Here is a 14,986-nt window from a genome sequence, read left to right as displayed (position 1 = left end):
AAGTAAAGCGTGAAGATACGATAAACAGAATAGAGTGTTATATGATATGATGAATATTTATGTGTGAACGCGCACGCACACTTTTTACATCTCTTCCAAGAAGGAGCGCCGAAACTTCCGGAGCGCCGCCACCTGGAACGCATCCTTTCACGCGTATTTTTATATCCCCGCTTGTTTTCTCAAGGGTTCTCCCGACCGCGTCGCGGCTTATCTCGAGCAGCCCATCTTCACAAATCGTACCCCGAGATATCGTTTCTATCGAAAATGAGTCGCTAGCCATGTCGAAATGACGTTTCATATCGCTCGACGTGATATCAGCAAACTGCGAAAACTAATATTTAAAAAAAATGCATAAAAATTATTTATATGTTTATAAGATAGATATAAGAAGCATACAAATTTAACACAACTTGACAGACTCGATTGATCTTTGATTGAAAATATTAAAAAAGTAAAAACTATCGCGCGAAGATATTTCAATCGGACTTGAATGCTCTATAATATTTCTTCAGCTCTCGCGAGAAAATGGAGCGTGAGACTCCAAAGACTTTGCGAGAAGGAAAATTGCAACATTATCATTTGCAACGCTATCTCGAAGAAACGGTTCATTAATTTCCGTTTCTCTCGATTTCGCCGAGGTTCGCGTCGTCCGTCGACGATTAATCTTCCCGCCACCGGGAGAGACGCCTCTGTTTTGTCGCAACGCTATATGCATCCCCCTCGTTATCGTACCGTGGCAATTCCAGGCGAGTACATCCTGTAATAACGAAACGAACATTCGCGAGAGCGCTGAGAGGCTCGGAAGGGGAGGTCCGACGCGAAACTGGGTTGCACTACTACCTTGGGTTGTGCGAGACCAAACTAACTGCCGACAGGCAGTGCAGACTCGTGCAGAGAGCTCATGCATATGCGTCGCAGCGTGTGTCATGTCGCGTATATACATACACGACGTTCCCGGGGGGGAAGGCGAAAAGGGGCCGCGAAATGGGAAACTCGGTCGTCGATGCAAGCGCGCCTATCGAGTGTCGTCGCGGATTAATCGGGTTACCGGGGCTAATGGGACACTCACATACACCCGCCGTCCATATATTTTCAGACCCCTATTGGATTATCGCGAATGTTACCGCGCACAAAGAATTCGACCTCTCGTTGTTTGCGCCAAAAAACAGCGGAGAAAGATGAAAAAATCCTCTCGATATATATATATATATATATGTATGTATGTATGTATATACTGTGTTTTTGTTATTTTGTTTTTAATTTTTGATAAAATATAAGATTTTGTTGTACGTGAGGTGAATTTAGATATACCAAATCGCTACAGAGGTTCAACACAGTCTTTTAAACGTCATTTGCTGCGCTATAAAACTTCTATAAAACTCGCTCTCCACTTTAGGAGAATAGATTGCGTCCGCTTTCTGGAGAACTCGCTGTTCGCGAATCGAAGGCTTTTAAAACCGTCCATTCTTACGAGGTCGAGGCGGAGAACAGCTCGTTAACGGCCGGAACTCGTTTCACGAAAAGGGCACGTCTTTTCGCAGGAGTACGTGAATCGATACCACCAGCAGAAAATGGGCGCCTTGGAGCCGCATGTGTTCGCCCTGGCGGAGGCGGCGTACAAGTCTCTTCAGGACACCGAGAGCAACCAGTCCTGCGTGATATCGGGCGAGAGCGGGGCCGGCAAGACCGAGACCACCAAGTTCATCCTACAGTACCTGTGTTCGGTCACCAGCAACGTCGACACGTGGGTGGAACAGCAGATCCTGGAGGCCAATACCATCCTCGAGGCATTCGGTAACGTCCGTTGATAACGCCTTGGATCCGCGTAATCGCGCGCAAATTTGTTGGTCCACGCCACTTGCTGTGGTATCTCATCCTACGCGATCTTAAAAAAGAATTTGCCTCAAAAACCTCTCGGCTTCAATTCATATTATTAGAATATAATATGGATCGAGTTTTTTTTATTAATGGTCAAATTAATATAATGAAAAGATGAAGCAAACGAGATAGCAATTTCTTGATTATTCGGATGAAACTTGATTGATGTGTATTGGACTTGATCGACAATGGTATGATGTTGCAAATTTGTTAAGAGATTGAGTAGAAAGATAGGAGGATTAGATTTACGAAAGCCATTTTTAGCGTTGCATATAATAATTTTAGATTTAATTACATGTTGCGTGGTTGAAGAGATTTGCAATAAATTATAATCACTTACGATATACTTTCAATAATGAGAAATTAATTTCGAATTAGTCGAGAAATAAGTATAAATTCGCTTAAGAAAAATTTAAATTCTAAACGTAATGACAAAACTGAAGAGGAACAATGAGATAAAAATAGAAGTCGAGTATAATTTATTTGGCAAAGTAATTTTTTAACCGATTAAATAAGAATCGGTGTTTTATTCGAGTAGAGAGATACGTGGAGATAATGGAGTAAATTCTTTATCACGCGTTATTCAGAGGTAAAAAACAGTCGCGATTCATCAGTAGCAGTCTTAGGTACGAGCGTGGCTGCAACTCAGGTGTTAAATGCAATAGCAAGGGGAACGAAGTGGGTCACAAGGCAAAGAGGTTTTATGAATAAAACACATCTGTCTGGTGTCGTTCATTCATCTCATGGAATAGCGACGTCCTACTCTTTTTTAAATCCGACTTATTTTTGGAGTTTATCCTCGTTTTCGAGTTCCGTATTTAAACGAATCTAGAAAATGTAGAAAATCTCTTTAGCGAGAGAGATATTTTCCGATATTTGAATAGAAAGAGAGATTAAAGTTAATTAGTGACAATTGACGGGAAAATAAATTTAATTTTAATAGGAAACGCGAAGACGGTGCGAAACGACAACAGCTCGCGCTTCGGCAAGTTCATGCAAGTGTGCTTCGATAATAAATGGATGATCAAGGGATGCATCATTCAGGACTACCTGCTGGAGCAGAGCCGTATCACTTTTCAGAGCCCGGAGGAACGCAATTATCACGTATTTTATAAGCTGGTCGAGGCCGGCACGAAAGACAAGGAATTCGCCGAGCAATATAAGCTACGACCGGCCAGTCATTACAAATATCTCAATCAGTCCGGCTGCGTAAAGATCGACGGAATTTCTGAAGCTAAGAAATTCGACGCTCTCAGGCTCGCCTTCAATGTGCTTCAGGTATGAAGCTATGACTCTCGTCGAAAGAAATTTACGGCCTTGTTTCCATTATTATCAAATAATTGTTAATCGGCTTCCTCTTCGCACCATATAGGTCGCGCCAGAAATGTGCGAAGGCATCTTCCGGGTACTATCGGCCATCCTGTGGCTCGGAAATTTAAGCTTCGAGGACATCGACGGGGAGAGATGCGAGTTGTCGACGGAGGACAGGAACATAGTCGACACGGTGGCGCCATTGCTGGGTCTTCAAGTGGAGGATCTCACCAGGGTGGTGCTGATACGGCAGATAAACGTTCGCGGTAATATAACGGAGATCCCGCTGAAGGTGCAGGAGGCGCGAGAGAATAGGCACGCGATGGCGAAGGCGCTCTACTCGCGCACTTTTGCCTGGCTCATCAATCACATTAACAATTGCACGAATCCAGGCCAGGATAGCTCGCGATTTCTCGGAGTGCTCGATATCTTCGGTTTCGAGAACTTTACGTTAAACAGCTTCGAGCAACTCTGCATCAATTACACAAACGAGAAACTGCACAAGTTCTTCAATCATTATGTCTTTGCGCTGGAGCAGGAACTCGTAAGTTTACTTTTTGTTCTTTACTTGCGTAATTTTTTTTTTTGCGTATCGAAGATTTTTTATTTGATTTGTAAATATCGAAAAAAATTTGCTTTTAGTATCGCCAAGAGGAGATTCAATATTCTCACATCACGTTTACGGACAACACAATGTGCCTGGAACTGATCGAAAAGCCTCCGCGATGTGTTCTCAAATTACTGACCGAGCAGTGCCATATGCCGAAGGGCTCGGATCTGGCCTATCTGACGAATTTGCATGCGGAATTCGAGAACCACCCGTGCTACGTGAAGGGGGACGATCGACGAAAGTGGGAAAAGGAATTCGGAGTCAAACACTACGCCGGCTGCGTGACGTACACCGTCGAGGGTTTCGTCGATAAGAATCGGGACGTTCAGCAAGACGTCTTCTTCGACTTTATGTCTAGAAGCACCAACGAATTCGTCCAGGAGATCTCCGTCTATCAAGATCTATTGGGATGCACCGTTGCACGCGCAACTGGCGGCGCGACCACGACAATGTCACGAGGAACGTCGAAAGGCAAGCCGACTCTCTGCGATTCCTTCCGACATCAGTTGCAAGCCTTAGTAGACGTATTGCAGGCGACGACACCGTGGTACGCGCGCTGCATCAAACCGAACATGGAGAAGATGGCGAATCACTACGATGAGAAGCTTGTTCTGGACCAGCTCAAGTATCTCGGCATGCTGGACATTATTCGCATACGTAAAGAAGGCTTTCCGATACATATGTCGTTCCATGACTTTATCGCAAGGTATCGTTGCCTGGACAAGGGCCGAGCCTCGCTCTCCTCCAACGAGAAAGAGGCAACCAGATACTTGATCAGCAAGCAAGGTATACCGCAAACCGAGTGGCAGATCGGTCGGACGAAAGTGTTTCTGAGAAGCTACGTGCACGAGCCTTTGGAAGACTCTAGAAATCAGGTGGTAACGAGAAACGCCATCGTAATACAGAAGATTTGGCGTGGATATGTCAAACGGCGAGGTACATTTCCCCTTCCACAAATCTTTATTTTACTATTTTTATTTTATTGGAAATTATTATAATTGTTATATCATTCTCTCTGACAGAATACAAGCGTATAAGAGAGGCAGCGCTCAAGGTGCAGCACGCGTACCGCGGCTGGAAGCTGCGAATAATGTTTATCAGAAAGCGCAGAGCTGCCATAGTGATCCAGAGTCATCTGCGAGGCGTCTTCGCGAGGGAGGTGGCCGCTGCGCTGCGTGAAATGAGACGAGTCGATGAAGAGATGAGAAAGAGGGAGCGACTGGAGCAAGAACGAAAATTGATGGAGGACAAGAAGGCGTTGGAGGAAAGCCAGAGGTAAGAGGAAACAGGGAATCTATTGGATTTTCTCAATCGACTTTGCTTACAGTAGTAATAGTAGTCTTCGCGTAAGAAAACCGATGCGATCGATTAATTATGTGCGATCGACTTGCGTGCGTTAATGGCTTGTGTCCCTTTTGTAGCACGCAGTACAATGGTATTGCCGGGATGGAATCTGGGTAAGTTTTCTCAATGACGGAAGTTAGTGTGACGTGCGCGTATAACGGCATGCATTCGTTGCATGCCAAGTATCGTTGCGTGTAGTTCAACGTTTGCAAGAGTTATCGCTTCCTAGTGATATAGAGACGGAGGCATGACTATATGGATATGTATATAAAATATGCGTGTGTGTGTAAACACCGATTGTGATACTAAATGTTACACATTCAGAAATTAGGTACTTTTAATTGAAAGAGTGAAAGCGAAAGATACACGCAACATAGCATATAATATTTGCTGAAAGATCACGCATACAATTAGTATAATCATCATAGATGTTACGTTAGATTATTTTTATCTGTAGCTATATATATATATATATATATATATATATATATATATATATATATATATAAAATTTAGTCTCATTCTATAACTTTGTTACAAATTGCTCACCCTCAAGTTTTTAAAATTATTTTCTCATTTACAACGTCATTGCACCGTTATTGCATCACAATCGTAATTAAATCGTTACACGAAATTTGTTTTAATCCTAACACTTGCAGCACTTGCATCTTTGGGAAGAACGATAATAATCGACCATAATAATGTACAATGTGATTTCCTTTCGATTTTGCAGGAAAGCGCAGGAAGAGATTGCCGCCCTGTCGCAGATGGCCGAGCAAATGAACTCGAAGATGGCCGCCTCGGACTTGCAATCGGTAGACCTCGACAATCTATTCTCCTTTCTGTCCGACGTACAATCGACCAAGAGCAATCAGATTATCGATGAGATAGGCGAGCAGATGGACGAACTAGTCGAAGATCTAGACGTGGAATTAGAAACTGTTATCCAACAAGAGATGGAATTAAATTCCAAGGCCGCCGAGTCGAAAGTCACCTCTCCTGTCAACGGCCAGGAAGTGACATCTCCGCAGCAACGATTACCTAGTGCAAATAACATGAGCAGCAGCAAACTCGGTCAACCGAGTCTTCCGGAACCCACGGAACCGCCTCCACCGCCACCACCTCCAGCGCCACCTTTAGCGATGAATGGTGACTCATCGGATGACAACAATGAACCGATCTACGAGTCTGTGTTGCCGCGCGAGGAGAACGATTCCGACAGTCCAAGCGTCCACAATGGCGGTCATAGTCCTAGCCAAATGGTCAACGGCGAAGCGTGCGGATCTTTGCCGTCGAGCAATAAAATGTCTAAGGAAATTGCCAGTAGTCCGCCATCCAGGCCAGAGTCGAGAAGTTCTGCCGGCCATCATCATCCGCATCATCATCATCATCACCATCATCAGACGATGATACCTCAGGCGCAGCAAAACGGTCACGATCAGCCGCAGTCGCAGCCGCAAGCGTCGCAGCAGTTGCCGGTCGAGCGTGAGCAGCGTCGCAAGTGTCGCGTGGAACGCAAATTACAGGAACTCGAGGACAAGAAGGAACAGGAGAACGAGGCTACTTATCACGATATCGTCGAGTTTGCGCAAAATTATTTCAACAGCCACGAACGTTCACCGGAAGGCACCATAATGGCCACGCTGACGAGAAAGTCACGCGGCAAGAGCATCGAATTCATCCCGAAATACGAAATGGTCACGTACTACAAGGGATCCAGCATTCCGAACTCGCATATTCATATGTACGACCCCGATAACGTGAACGTTGCGTGTTCTGTATTCAGGGTAAGTGAATATATTCACTATATTATTTCGTTAATTTATATAATGTATAATTAAAATTATATCCATACTTGTAATATATTATATGTTGTCTTATTTTTTCTTTTTAGGACTTGTGTAAGTACATACGCGGGGAGATGAAGCTGGACCAGGAGATAGCCACGATCCAGAGTATCATCGCTTACGGGATCAAGCGGGAAGAATTACGAGATGAAATTTACGTGCAAAGCATACGTCAGGCGACCAACAATCCCAACGCCGAATGGGCAGAACGCGTATGGTTGCTGTTATGCTTGGCGATCGTCTCCTTCCAACCGAGCAAACTACTCTACAAGTACTTTGTCTCATTCCTGAAGAAGAATCTCGCCCTCGAGGGCAAGCTGAGACAGTATGTACAATGGTGTGTGGACAATTGCAAGAATACCAAAGTATCTTGCAGACAGCATCCACCGTCTACCGTAGAGATTGCCGCTATGAGACGATTGGGCACTATAGTCTGCCGATTCTTCTTTCTGGACGGAAGAACAAAAGCGATCGATGTACATCCGACTGACACAGCTGCCGATGCTGTCGCCAAGCTTGGGGAGAAATTGGGTCTTCGATCGCTGGAAGGTTGGGCCATCTATCAGAGCAGACCGGACGGAGAGGAGCACGTACGGGCTCACGATTACCTGTACGACGTGATCGCCGCATGGGAGATGTAAGTGTAATGATATGTTGCGTAGTTAATGGAAATGAGAGTTATTTATTATATAAATTATAAATTCTTGTTTAAGGAAACAATGCAAATTAAATACCGCACAATCGACGTTTTCGACGTTGCGACGTAGTAATAACCCTACTTTAGGCAGCGGTGACAATCGCTTCGTCTTCAAACGAAGATTATTCCGTAATCCGAGAGAAATCTCGCAAGATCCCGTGGAAGTTAATATGCTGTACGCGCAAGCAGTCTACAATGTCGTAAAGGTACAAGATGAAACTCTTCTAAGCTATAATAATACTCTTGAGAAGCTTTTATGTTTTCTTATCATTATATATTTATCTCTCTTCCAGTGCGACGATTTTCCGGTGTCCGAGAAAGTGGCGCTGCAATTGGCGGGATTGCAGGCGCAAGTATCCCTTGGTGATCCCAAGGACAACGACAGATTGGATTACTACAGCGAGGTGGACAGTTTTCTACCCTACAGAATCAGTCGCGCCCGCGGCGACGACGTTTGGGTGCCGATTATAGCGCAAGCGCACCGACAATACGGCGCCGGACGCAAGGAACTGGCGGCCAAAGTTTTGTATCTATCCTGCGTGATGCAGTATCCCCTCTACGGCACGACAATGTTCAACGTTACTTATCGAGGATATTGGTCTTACGGCAACCAATTGATTCTTGGTATCAATTGCGACGGTCTCATGCTAATTAAACCGGACGACAAGTTTGTTTTGTCCGAGTATCGTTATCAAGATGTCGAGAGCATCATGCTGGATCCGAGCGACTCGTTTATTACGCTTTCGCTGTTGCGACATAATCCCGATAGTTCGCACAAATGTTTCGTATTCGAAACCCCGCAGAAAAACGAGATTGGCAGTCTGATAGTCAGTTACTGTTCAGCGCTGGCGGGTTGGATTACGGAGAACGAAGTGCCCACGAAGAAGCTCAAGTGCATCACCAACGAGGATCGCATCAGGCTCTACCATAATCTGGTCAATTGTCGGCGAACGCTAGTCGATTCGGAAATTCTCAGGAAACCGCAAGATTCCGGCGGCGGTTTTCTCAGGAACACTCTCCGCAGATTATCTAAGCACCGAATAGAGAAACTCAGGCAAGAGCACGGAAGCGCTGACCACGGAAGCGAGACCTATAAAGGCTTCCCGTACGCTTATTGGGCGTTCAGTAGGCAGCAGATACCGCAAAGTCTGTCGAAACTACCAGATCCCGACGAGCAGATCTCTTTAAGTATCTTCCAATTGATCCTGACGTACGCGGGACTCGGCCAGAATGGTGACACGGTACGCAGAGTCGAAGACGAGCACGTGAATCTCATACAGACCGTCATGGAACGTTGCATACGAAAGGAAAACTTGTTGGGTGAACTTTATCTACAATTGATCAAACAAACGACTGATCATCCGGATCCGAACAATCGCGTTAATCTGCGACACTGGGCGTTGCTCTCGCTCGCGTGTTCCGTAATCCTTCCGCCTCAGAAAGTTATACGTAAATACTTGATTGCGCACTTGAAGCGATGCGCCAGCGATTACGTCACCGAAGAGGGCAAGTACGCGAGATTCGCGGAAAAGTGCCTTTATAAGACTCAGGGCACTCGAAGACGGCAATGGCCGCCGAGTCGCGAGGAGATTATGTGCACCATTAATCGCCGACCTATCTACGCGAGATTCCACTTTATGGACGGCCAGTATCACGCCGTTGAGTTTCATCCGTCTGCGACTGCCAGGGATGTCATGGAGATCATCAAGATTAAGATAGGGCTCGAGGAAACTGCTTTGGGTATATCATTTGATACCGAGACATCTTCGACTATTAAAATTTATAAATATTGCAAAATTAATTTTTATTTCTTTCAATTTACAATGCTAAATTTACTTGATTGATATTTATTACATTTGCTTTACATCAGGCTACGCGATTTACGAGGTGTTGGGACCGACCGAACGATCGCTGATCCCCGAGGAGAAGATTGCCGACGTCATGTCCAAGTGGGAACGATACAGGACATCGCAGCAGAGTCAACAGGGCTCGCAACGGAAGCACGTGCATCACTTCTTCCTGTTCAAGAAGCACTTGTTCCTGGACCAATACATGAACCTGGATGATCCAGTGGAAAAGGAGCTACTGTATCATCAAGTGCTGCACGATTTGCGCGCCGATCGGTTTCCCATCACTGAGAAAGAAGCTGTGAGTTAACATTTTAATGTAACATCTCTATATTCGATTTTTATGTATTCTTTTTTCTTTTCCTTTTTGCTACATTTTTACGCTGTTTATCTTTTATTTCACTTTATCTCAATTTGTTTAGTTAATATTTTTTACAATTACTTTTTAATAATATTGATTACCGTTTTTCCTCTAGTCATTATTATGCATATATTCTTGACGTTTGTATATTACGAGATTAATGTCACTCGCAGATGATGCTGTCGGCTTTGCAAGCGCAACTGGAAATGGGCGACTGCCAGGATACCATATCGGAGCAAGACCATCGAACGATATCGAGCCACTGCCTACCGCCGAGACTGGTGCCATGCTTGTGCGTGGACGGTGTGCGCCAGCACCATCAGTCCTTGCGGGGAATGACGCCGCCCGAAACGAAGAAGGCTTTCCTGAATCTGATCCAATCATGGCCGTTGCACCGAGCAACCATCTTCGACGTGATGCAATCGTTCACTTCGAATTGGCCTCGCGTACTGTGGCTGGCCGTGGATCAGCAGGGTCTTCATCTCCTGGAACACCGTTCCAGAAACGCACTGTGTACCTACGAATATAGCAGTATTCTAAGTTATACGCCTGCCGTTAATTGTTTGATGATCATTACCGGTACAGATAAGAAACAGAGCAAGGTCATTCTCACCACGTCGCAGGTAATACGACTAAAATGGTCGAATATCATGATTGCAAACTTTATAAATCATACATTTATCTCGATACATGTATATAAAAAATTACCATTTGATTTCATCGTGCTTATTAGGCTCATCAAATAGCGAATCTGATTCGCGAGTACATGGAGGTACTTCAGTCGCCGCCGGAAATACCGACGAGACGAGACGCGGCGATGGCCGCTCAACAATTCGCTGCTCAACAGCAGCAGCAGCAGCAACAACATCAGCAACCGCCCGCAACACTGCCGACTTCTGCGACCGGTGGACGAAAGTCCCGACCCGCTTCGATGTTACACAGAGGTGCTCCAATAATACAATCGCAAGCTAGTTAGAATGGTTAGGTAAATCTCTTTCGTGGGAGTAATATATATTATATATATATTAAAAAGACATATAGTTTCCCTTCAACCTGGTACCTAAATAGAATTTTCGTCATCGGGCGCGCCGCACGTTCCATAATTATAAAGTGCCATAAACTCGAGATACACACACACAGCGGTATTATCTATTTTATCAAAGAATACGCATAACTATATATATACATATTATATATATTGTATAATTTTAATCTCCGTACACACTGCTCCGTCTCGTTCAGCGATAAAGCGCTCCCTGTATGCGTAACTATATCATAGCAATATAATCCTTTGAGAGATTAAAACACGTAGAATGACGTTTAGTATCAGGTTGTGGCGAAAAGAAAAGGGTTTGCATTTGAATGCCTGTCGTGCGTCTAACGTTAAATGGTCCGATTGTCCGATATTCTTATCGCACATCAGATCTAACAAGCTAATGTCTGAGAAGAGTTTCGTAAGGATATCGGAAAGGCTCTCATCAATCTTTCAAACGTCATCTTGAAAAATTACCGATTTAGCGTTAGATGCCACGACGACGATTAGGTAGAAATATTGATCCGGGGCTTTAAATTGATGATGCTTTTCTCGGTCGGGCCTATCGAGAACGTATATATGTACCGTTGTCGAAAACGACAACACTAGCCTAGGGACACTTATTTCTTCCACTATTTATTAGACTTAGCTTGAAATCTCAAAGAGATTCGTCAAAGGCTATAGGATTTTAGTCTCCGCGTATATAACCGATTTATAGCGAGATGAGTGATAAACAACTGCCATTAGAAGAGTTATATCGACCGCGAGGAGAAAGACTTGCCGAGGACTTTTCTATTTCTATTACAACCGTTTATCATTGTTGCCTTTTTTACCTGAGCGACCGCCGCCACGTTTTTTGATAACGATCTTTCTGCAACATACAAATACAATGCAGTATACGGCGATACGTTTTATTCCGATTCACTCCGGTCGGCAGCCAATAATAATTATCCCACCGGCATATCATATTGATTGAAGGATAATGTAATATCAAAGAGAGGGAGAGAAAAAGCGATTAAGAAAATCGCGCAAAAACTTATAAAACGACCAAAAAAGAAAAACGTAATCTCTCGAACATAAGCGTGACGTTTGCCTGAATATTGCCTGCTGTATCGATGCTAATCACCATTATTACGCACAATTATACTTCAAACACGATGATATACATATAGTGGCGCGGCCAGAACCTTATAATATTTATTGATATTTATAAATTCTCGCGATAAGAGGGGATCTAAATATATAGATTATTTAATGAAAATATACAATTCTCACAAGTATGTGAAGAGATGTTTTGCTGTAAAACATTTGTGCAATTTTTTGAAAAACCGGGTAACGTGTCCAAACACTTTATAGTCACCGTTATATTTTCCGAAACCCTAAGATTGTAGGGTAATCGGAGGAGGAGAAAAGATTGCCTTTTTGATTCAATTTATTAAAGTCTATATCCGACGTATATTTAACGTGTATCGTTTTACGAAAATTATGCAAGAAGCAGTTACACTATATATCACTGAAATCTGCGGAATCTAAATGAGATTCGTATTTGTAAACGAAATCTGTATTCGAAAGAATATTTCTCGTTCGCTAAAACGATAAAGCATGTAATGTCCGATATTACCGCAAACGTACATAATATTTACAGATATATCGCGCAAAATATCACGAAAACTTGCGTAAATGACAAATGTAAAAACGAGTCGACTAATCCGTTCTTCGTTCTTCTAGACAATCTTCCTGATATCGTCGCTTTCTTCGCATAAAGTTAATCACTATCGCTAAATTTATAGAAAAAGGAGGAGAATAAGAAATAGCTCATTATGCATGATCGACACGATCGCATTCCTTCAACAAGTATGTCACGAAATTGCGTCCAATCGAGATTTTAATTTTTTTAATTTTTAATCCGAGAGGCGACATTCGTTTGAGTATAAAACGGTAAATCGATAATAAAAGTTTCGCGCGAGTATCTCCAATACTTATTTCGGAATGCAATAATCATTGCGATGTAATAGTCTGTAATATTTTTGACTTTGCCAAAATCTTCGCTAAGATAGAAAATTTTTCGCAAAAAGAATATTGTCTTTATATTAACAAAGAATAACGTTTCGTACGAATTGAGAAAAAAGCAAGAAGAGTGAACGATATTTTCGACTTGACAATTTGTAATATTTTAGATTGCGATTGAAAAATTCTTTTTTCAATTTAGTGTTATTGAGTTAGGATTTTATAACAGAATTGATTTTTAAAGTATATAAATTCGTGTATAATTAAAGAGTTTTGAAGAGAGAAGCCGTCGAGTTTTGTTCGTTTCTGGGGAAATATTCTCAGGACCGCGGTGATACGAAAGATAGATTTTTGATTTGCCAGGAGAAACACGATCTCTCTCGTCTTCTCTCGAGAAGATCGCGAAGAAGGACTATCTAAGGACGGCTTGGAGGTTTTATTGGTTCTCATTTCCGCTCGAAAGTTTCCGCGGAACCTCGACGTGTGTGCAGATATAGACTGTGATCCGCTTTGGGAGTCTTTAGTCTTCGAGAGCCGTTTAATCGAGTGAGACTACGTTTCGTGTTATTATATACGAATATACGGTATGCATGAGACATGTATATGAACGCTTGCGTTGTATATGTGGATGTATGTATGCCGAGAGAGAAGAAACGATAATTTAAGAGACACTTAAGGAACGTCTGGAACGGATGTTTAGAACTTTACTCTTCGGATATCGTCAAAGTTTTCGGGACGTCTGAGAAGAACTTTAACTCGAGAAAAGGAATTCTCGAGGAAGGAGAAGAGAAGTTGTTGACTTTTCGAGCATCTTTGAGAGGACGACGTCTTTGAAATTCTTGAAGTCTGAATAGTTGAGTTCTAAAAGGCATTTCGGACTCTGGCTTGAGAAAACGCGTTTTAAATTTTTTACGTTTACGTGCGTTTGTGTGCGCGAGAGCGAATTCAAGTGATTGTGATTAATTATTATGTAAGAATAATAACGCGCGTGCATGCATATGTTACTTAAGTGATATGGCATCAGTCATATACACGTAGCTTTTAAGCGAAGTATAAGTTATTGGTTGACACATGTTATTGAATTATATATATAAAAACGAAAGAGAGAGATCTTGTGTATATAAGTATATAACTATAATATATATAAATATATAAATAAGGATATATACGAGCTCGCGAACGCGCGCACGAGCGTTTTAACAAACGGTCGCACAATATATATGGATGCCATGAGTGATGAAAGATCAGCGCGTAACACGTCGTTGCCACATGTGCAAGAGAAATTCGCGCCTATACGTATTATATAGAAAATATACATACATATTATATATGGATAAATAAATAAATAAATAAATATATATGCAACTTGGGGTGAATGTTTCAACATGTATATGCGTAATTGCACCAGTTTTCGGCGTTTACTTGTGTGTGCGTATCGTGTCTATATATTTTCTCTATTTTTTTTGTAAATTAAAAGATGAGTAATATATTTCATGCAATTATTGAAAGAAATAATTTTATGAATTTTGCTTTTTTGGAATCATTAGTCTATCTCGTTGTCGATTATATTCTCGCGTCTACTTTGTTGACTTTTAGAAAAAAATTATTTTGCGTCACCTTCTTACCTGATTATATTCTCTCGATACTTGACAACTTTTTAAGCGTTAAAATTTTGCAACTTGTAAAATTGAACGATAGAATTACTGGTCAAAAAAGTTTTAAAAATCCTCAAATTAAAATATGAGAAAGAATATAATTGTATAAGAAGTGACGCTAACTAATTCTACAAATTTCTACACAACTTGAGTTTCGCATGCGAAAATTGAAATGAATTTAGTTTATTTTGCATCTATATCGATGCACAAGATTGATGCGGACGTTTAAAGAATTATTAAACAAAAGCATAATTATCTATATCTTCTTTTTATTTGTGACTCTTTAGACAATAATCAGACAAATAACAGTGTTCGCTCCCTTTGGCGATTGCCCGTGTAATTGCTTGTGCGACACGAGCCAGTTTTAACTCTGGTGCCAGTTATATTTTTTATCTC

General features: G+C 42.3%; 1 protein-coding gene across 2 annotated transcripts in view; it reads left to right on the top strand.

Moving 5' to 3' along the window:
• The window catches only part of Myo81f (unconventional myosin 81F), a 35,745-nt gene extending 21,415 nt beyond the window's left edge, over window positions 1–14,330 (top strand). Inside the window, exons 4-16 of one of the 2 annotated variants that reach the window (XM_083032561.1) lie at window positions 1,542–1,794; window positions 2,822–3,156; window positions 3,251–3,733; window positions 3,832–4,735; window positions 4,822–5,074; window positions 5,221–5,256; window positions 5,877–6,930; window positions 7,038–7,627; window positions 7,704–7,893; window positions 7,981–9,427; window positions 9,558–9,835; window positions 10,069–10,518; window positions 10,629–14,330. In XM_083032561.1, coding sequence (XP_082888687.1) covers window positions 1,542–1,794; window positions 2,822–3,156; window positions 3,251–3,733; window positions 3,832–4,735; window positions 4,822–5,074; window positions 5,221–5,256; window positions 5,877–6,930; window positions 7,038–7,627; window positions 7,704–7,893; window positions 7,981–9,427; window positions 9,558–9,835; window positions 10,069–10,518; window positions 10,629–10,871 — 6,516 coding nt within the window. In that variant the 3' untranslated portion in view covers window positions 10,872–14,330. The remainder of the gene's footprint in view (window positions 1–1,541; window positions 1,795–2,821; window positions 3,157–3,250; window positions 3,734–3,831; window positions 4,736–4,821; window positions 5,075–5,220; window positions 5,257–5,876; window positions 6,931–7,037; window positions 7,628–7,703; window positions 7,894–7,980; window positions 9,428–9,557; window positions 9,836–10,068; window positions 10,519–10,628) is intronic. The other variant, XM_083032562.1, reaches the window with a different exon arrangement.
• The last annotated feature ends 656 nt before the right edge of the window (window positions 14,331–14,986 follow it).

This window comes from Prenolepis imparis, unplaced genomic scaffold, assembly GCF_030444845.1.
Source record: "Prenolepis imparis isolate NDT839.2.m4 unplaced genomic scaffold, iyPreImpa1.0 SCAF_2, whole genome shotgun sequence".
Classification (NCBI taxonomy): Eukaryota; Metazoa; Arthropoda; class Insecta; order Hymenoptera; family Formicidae; genus Prenolepis; species Prenolepis imparis.
Note: the sequence above shows the minus strand (reverse complement) of the source record. Positions and strands in the feature narration are given on the sequence as shown.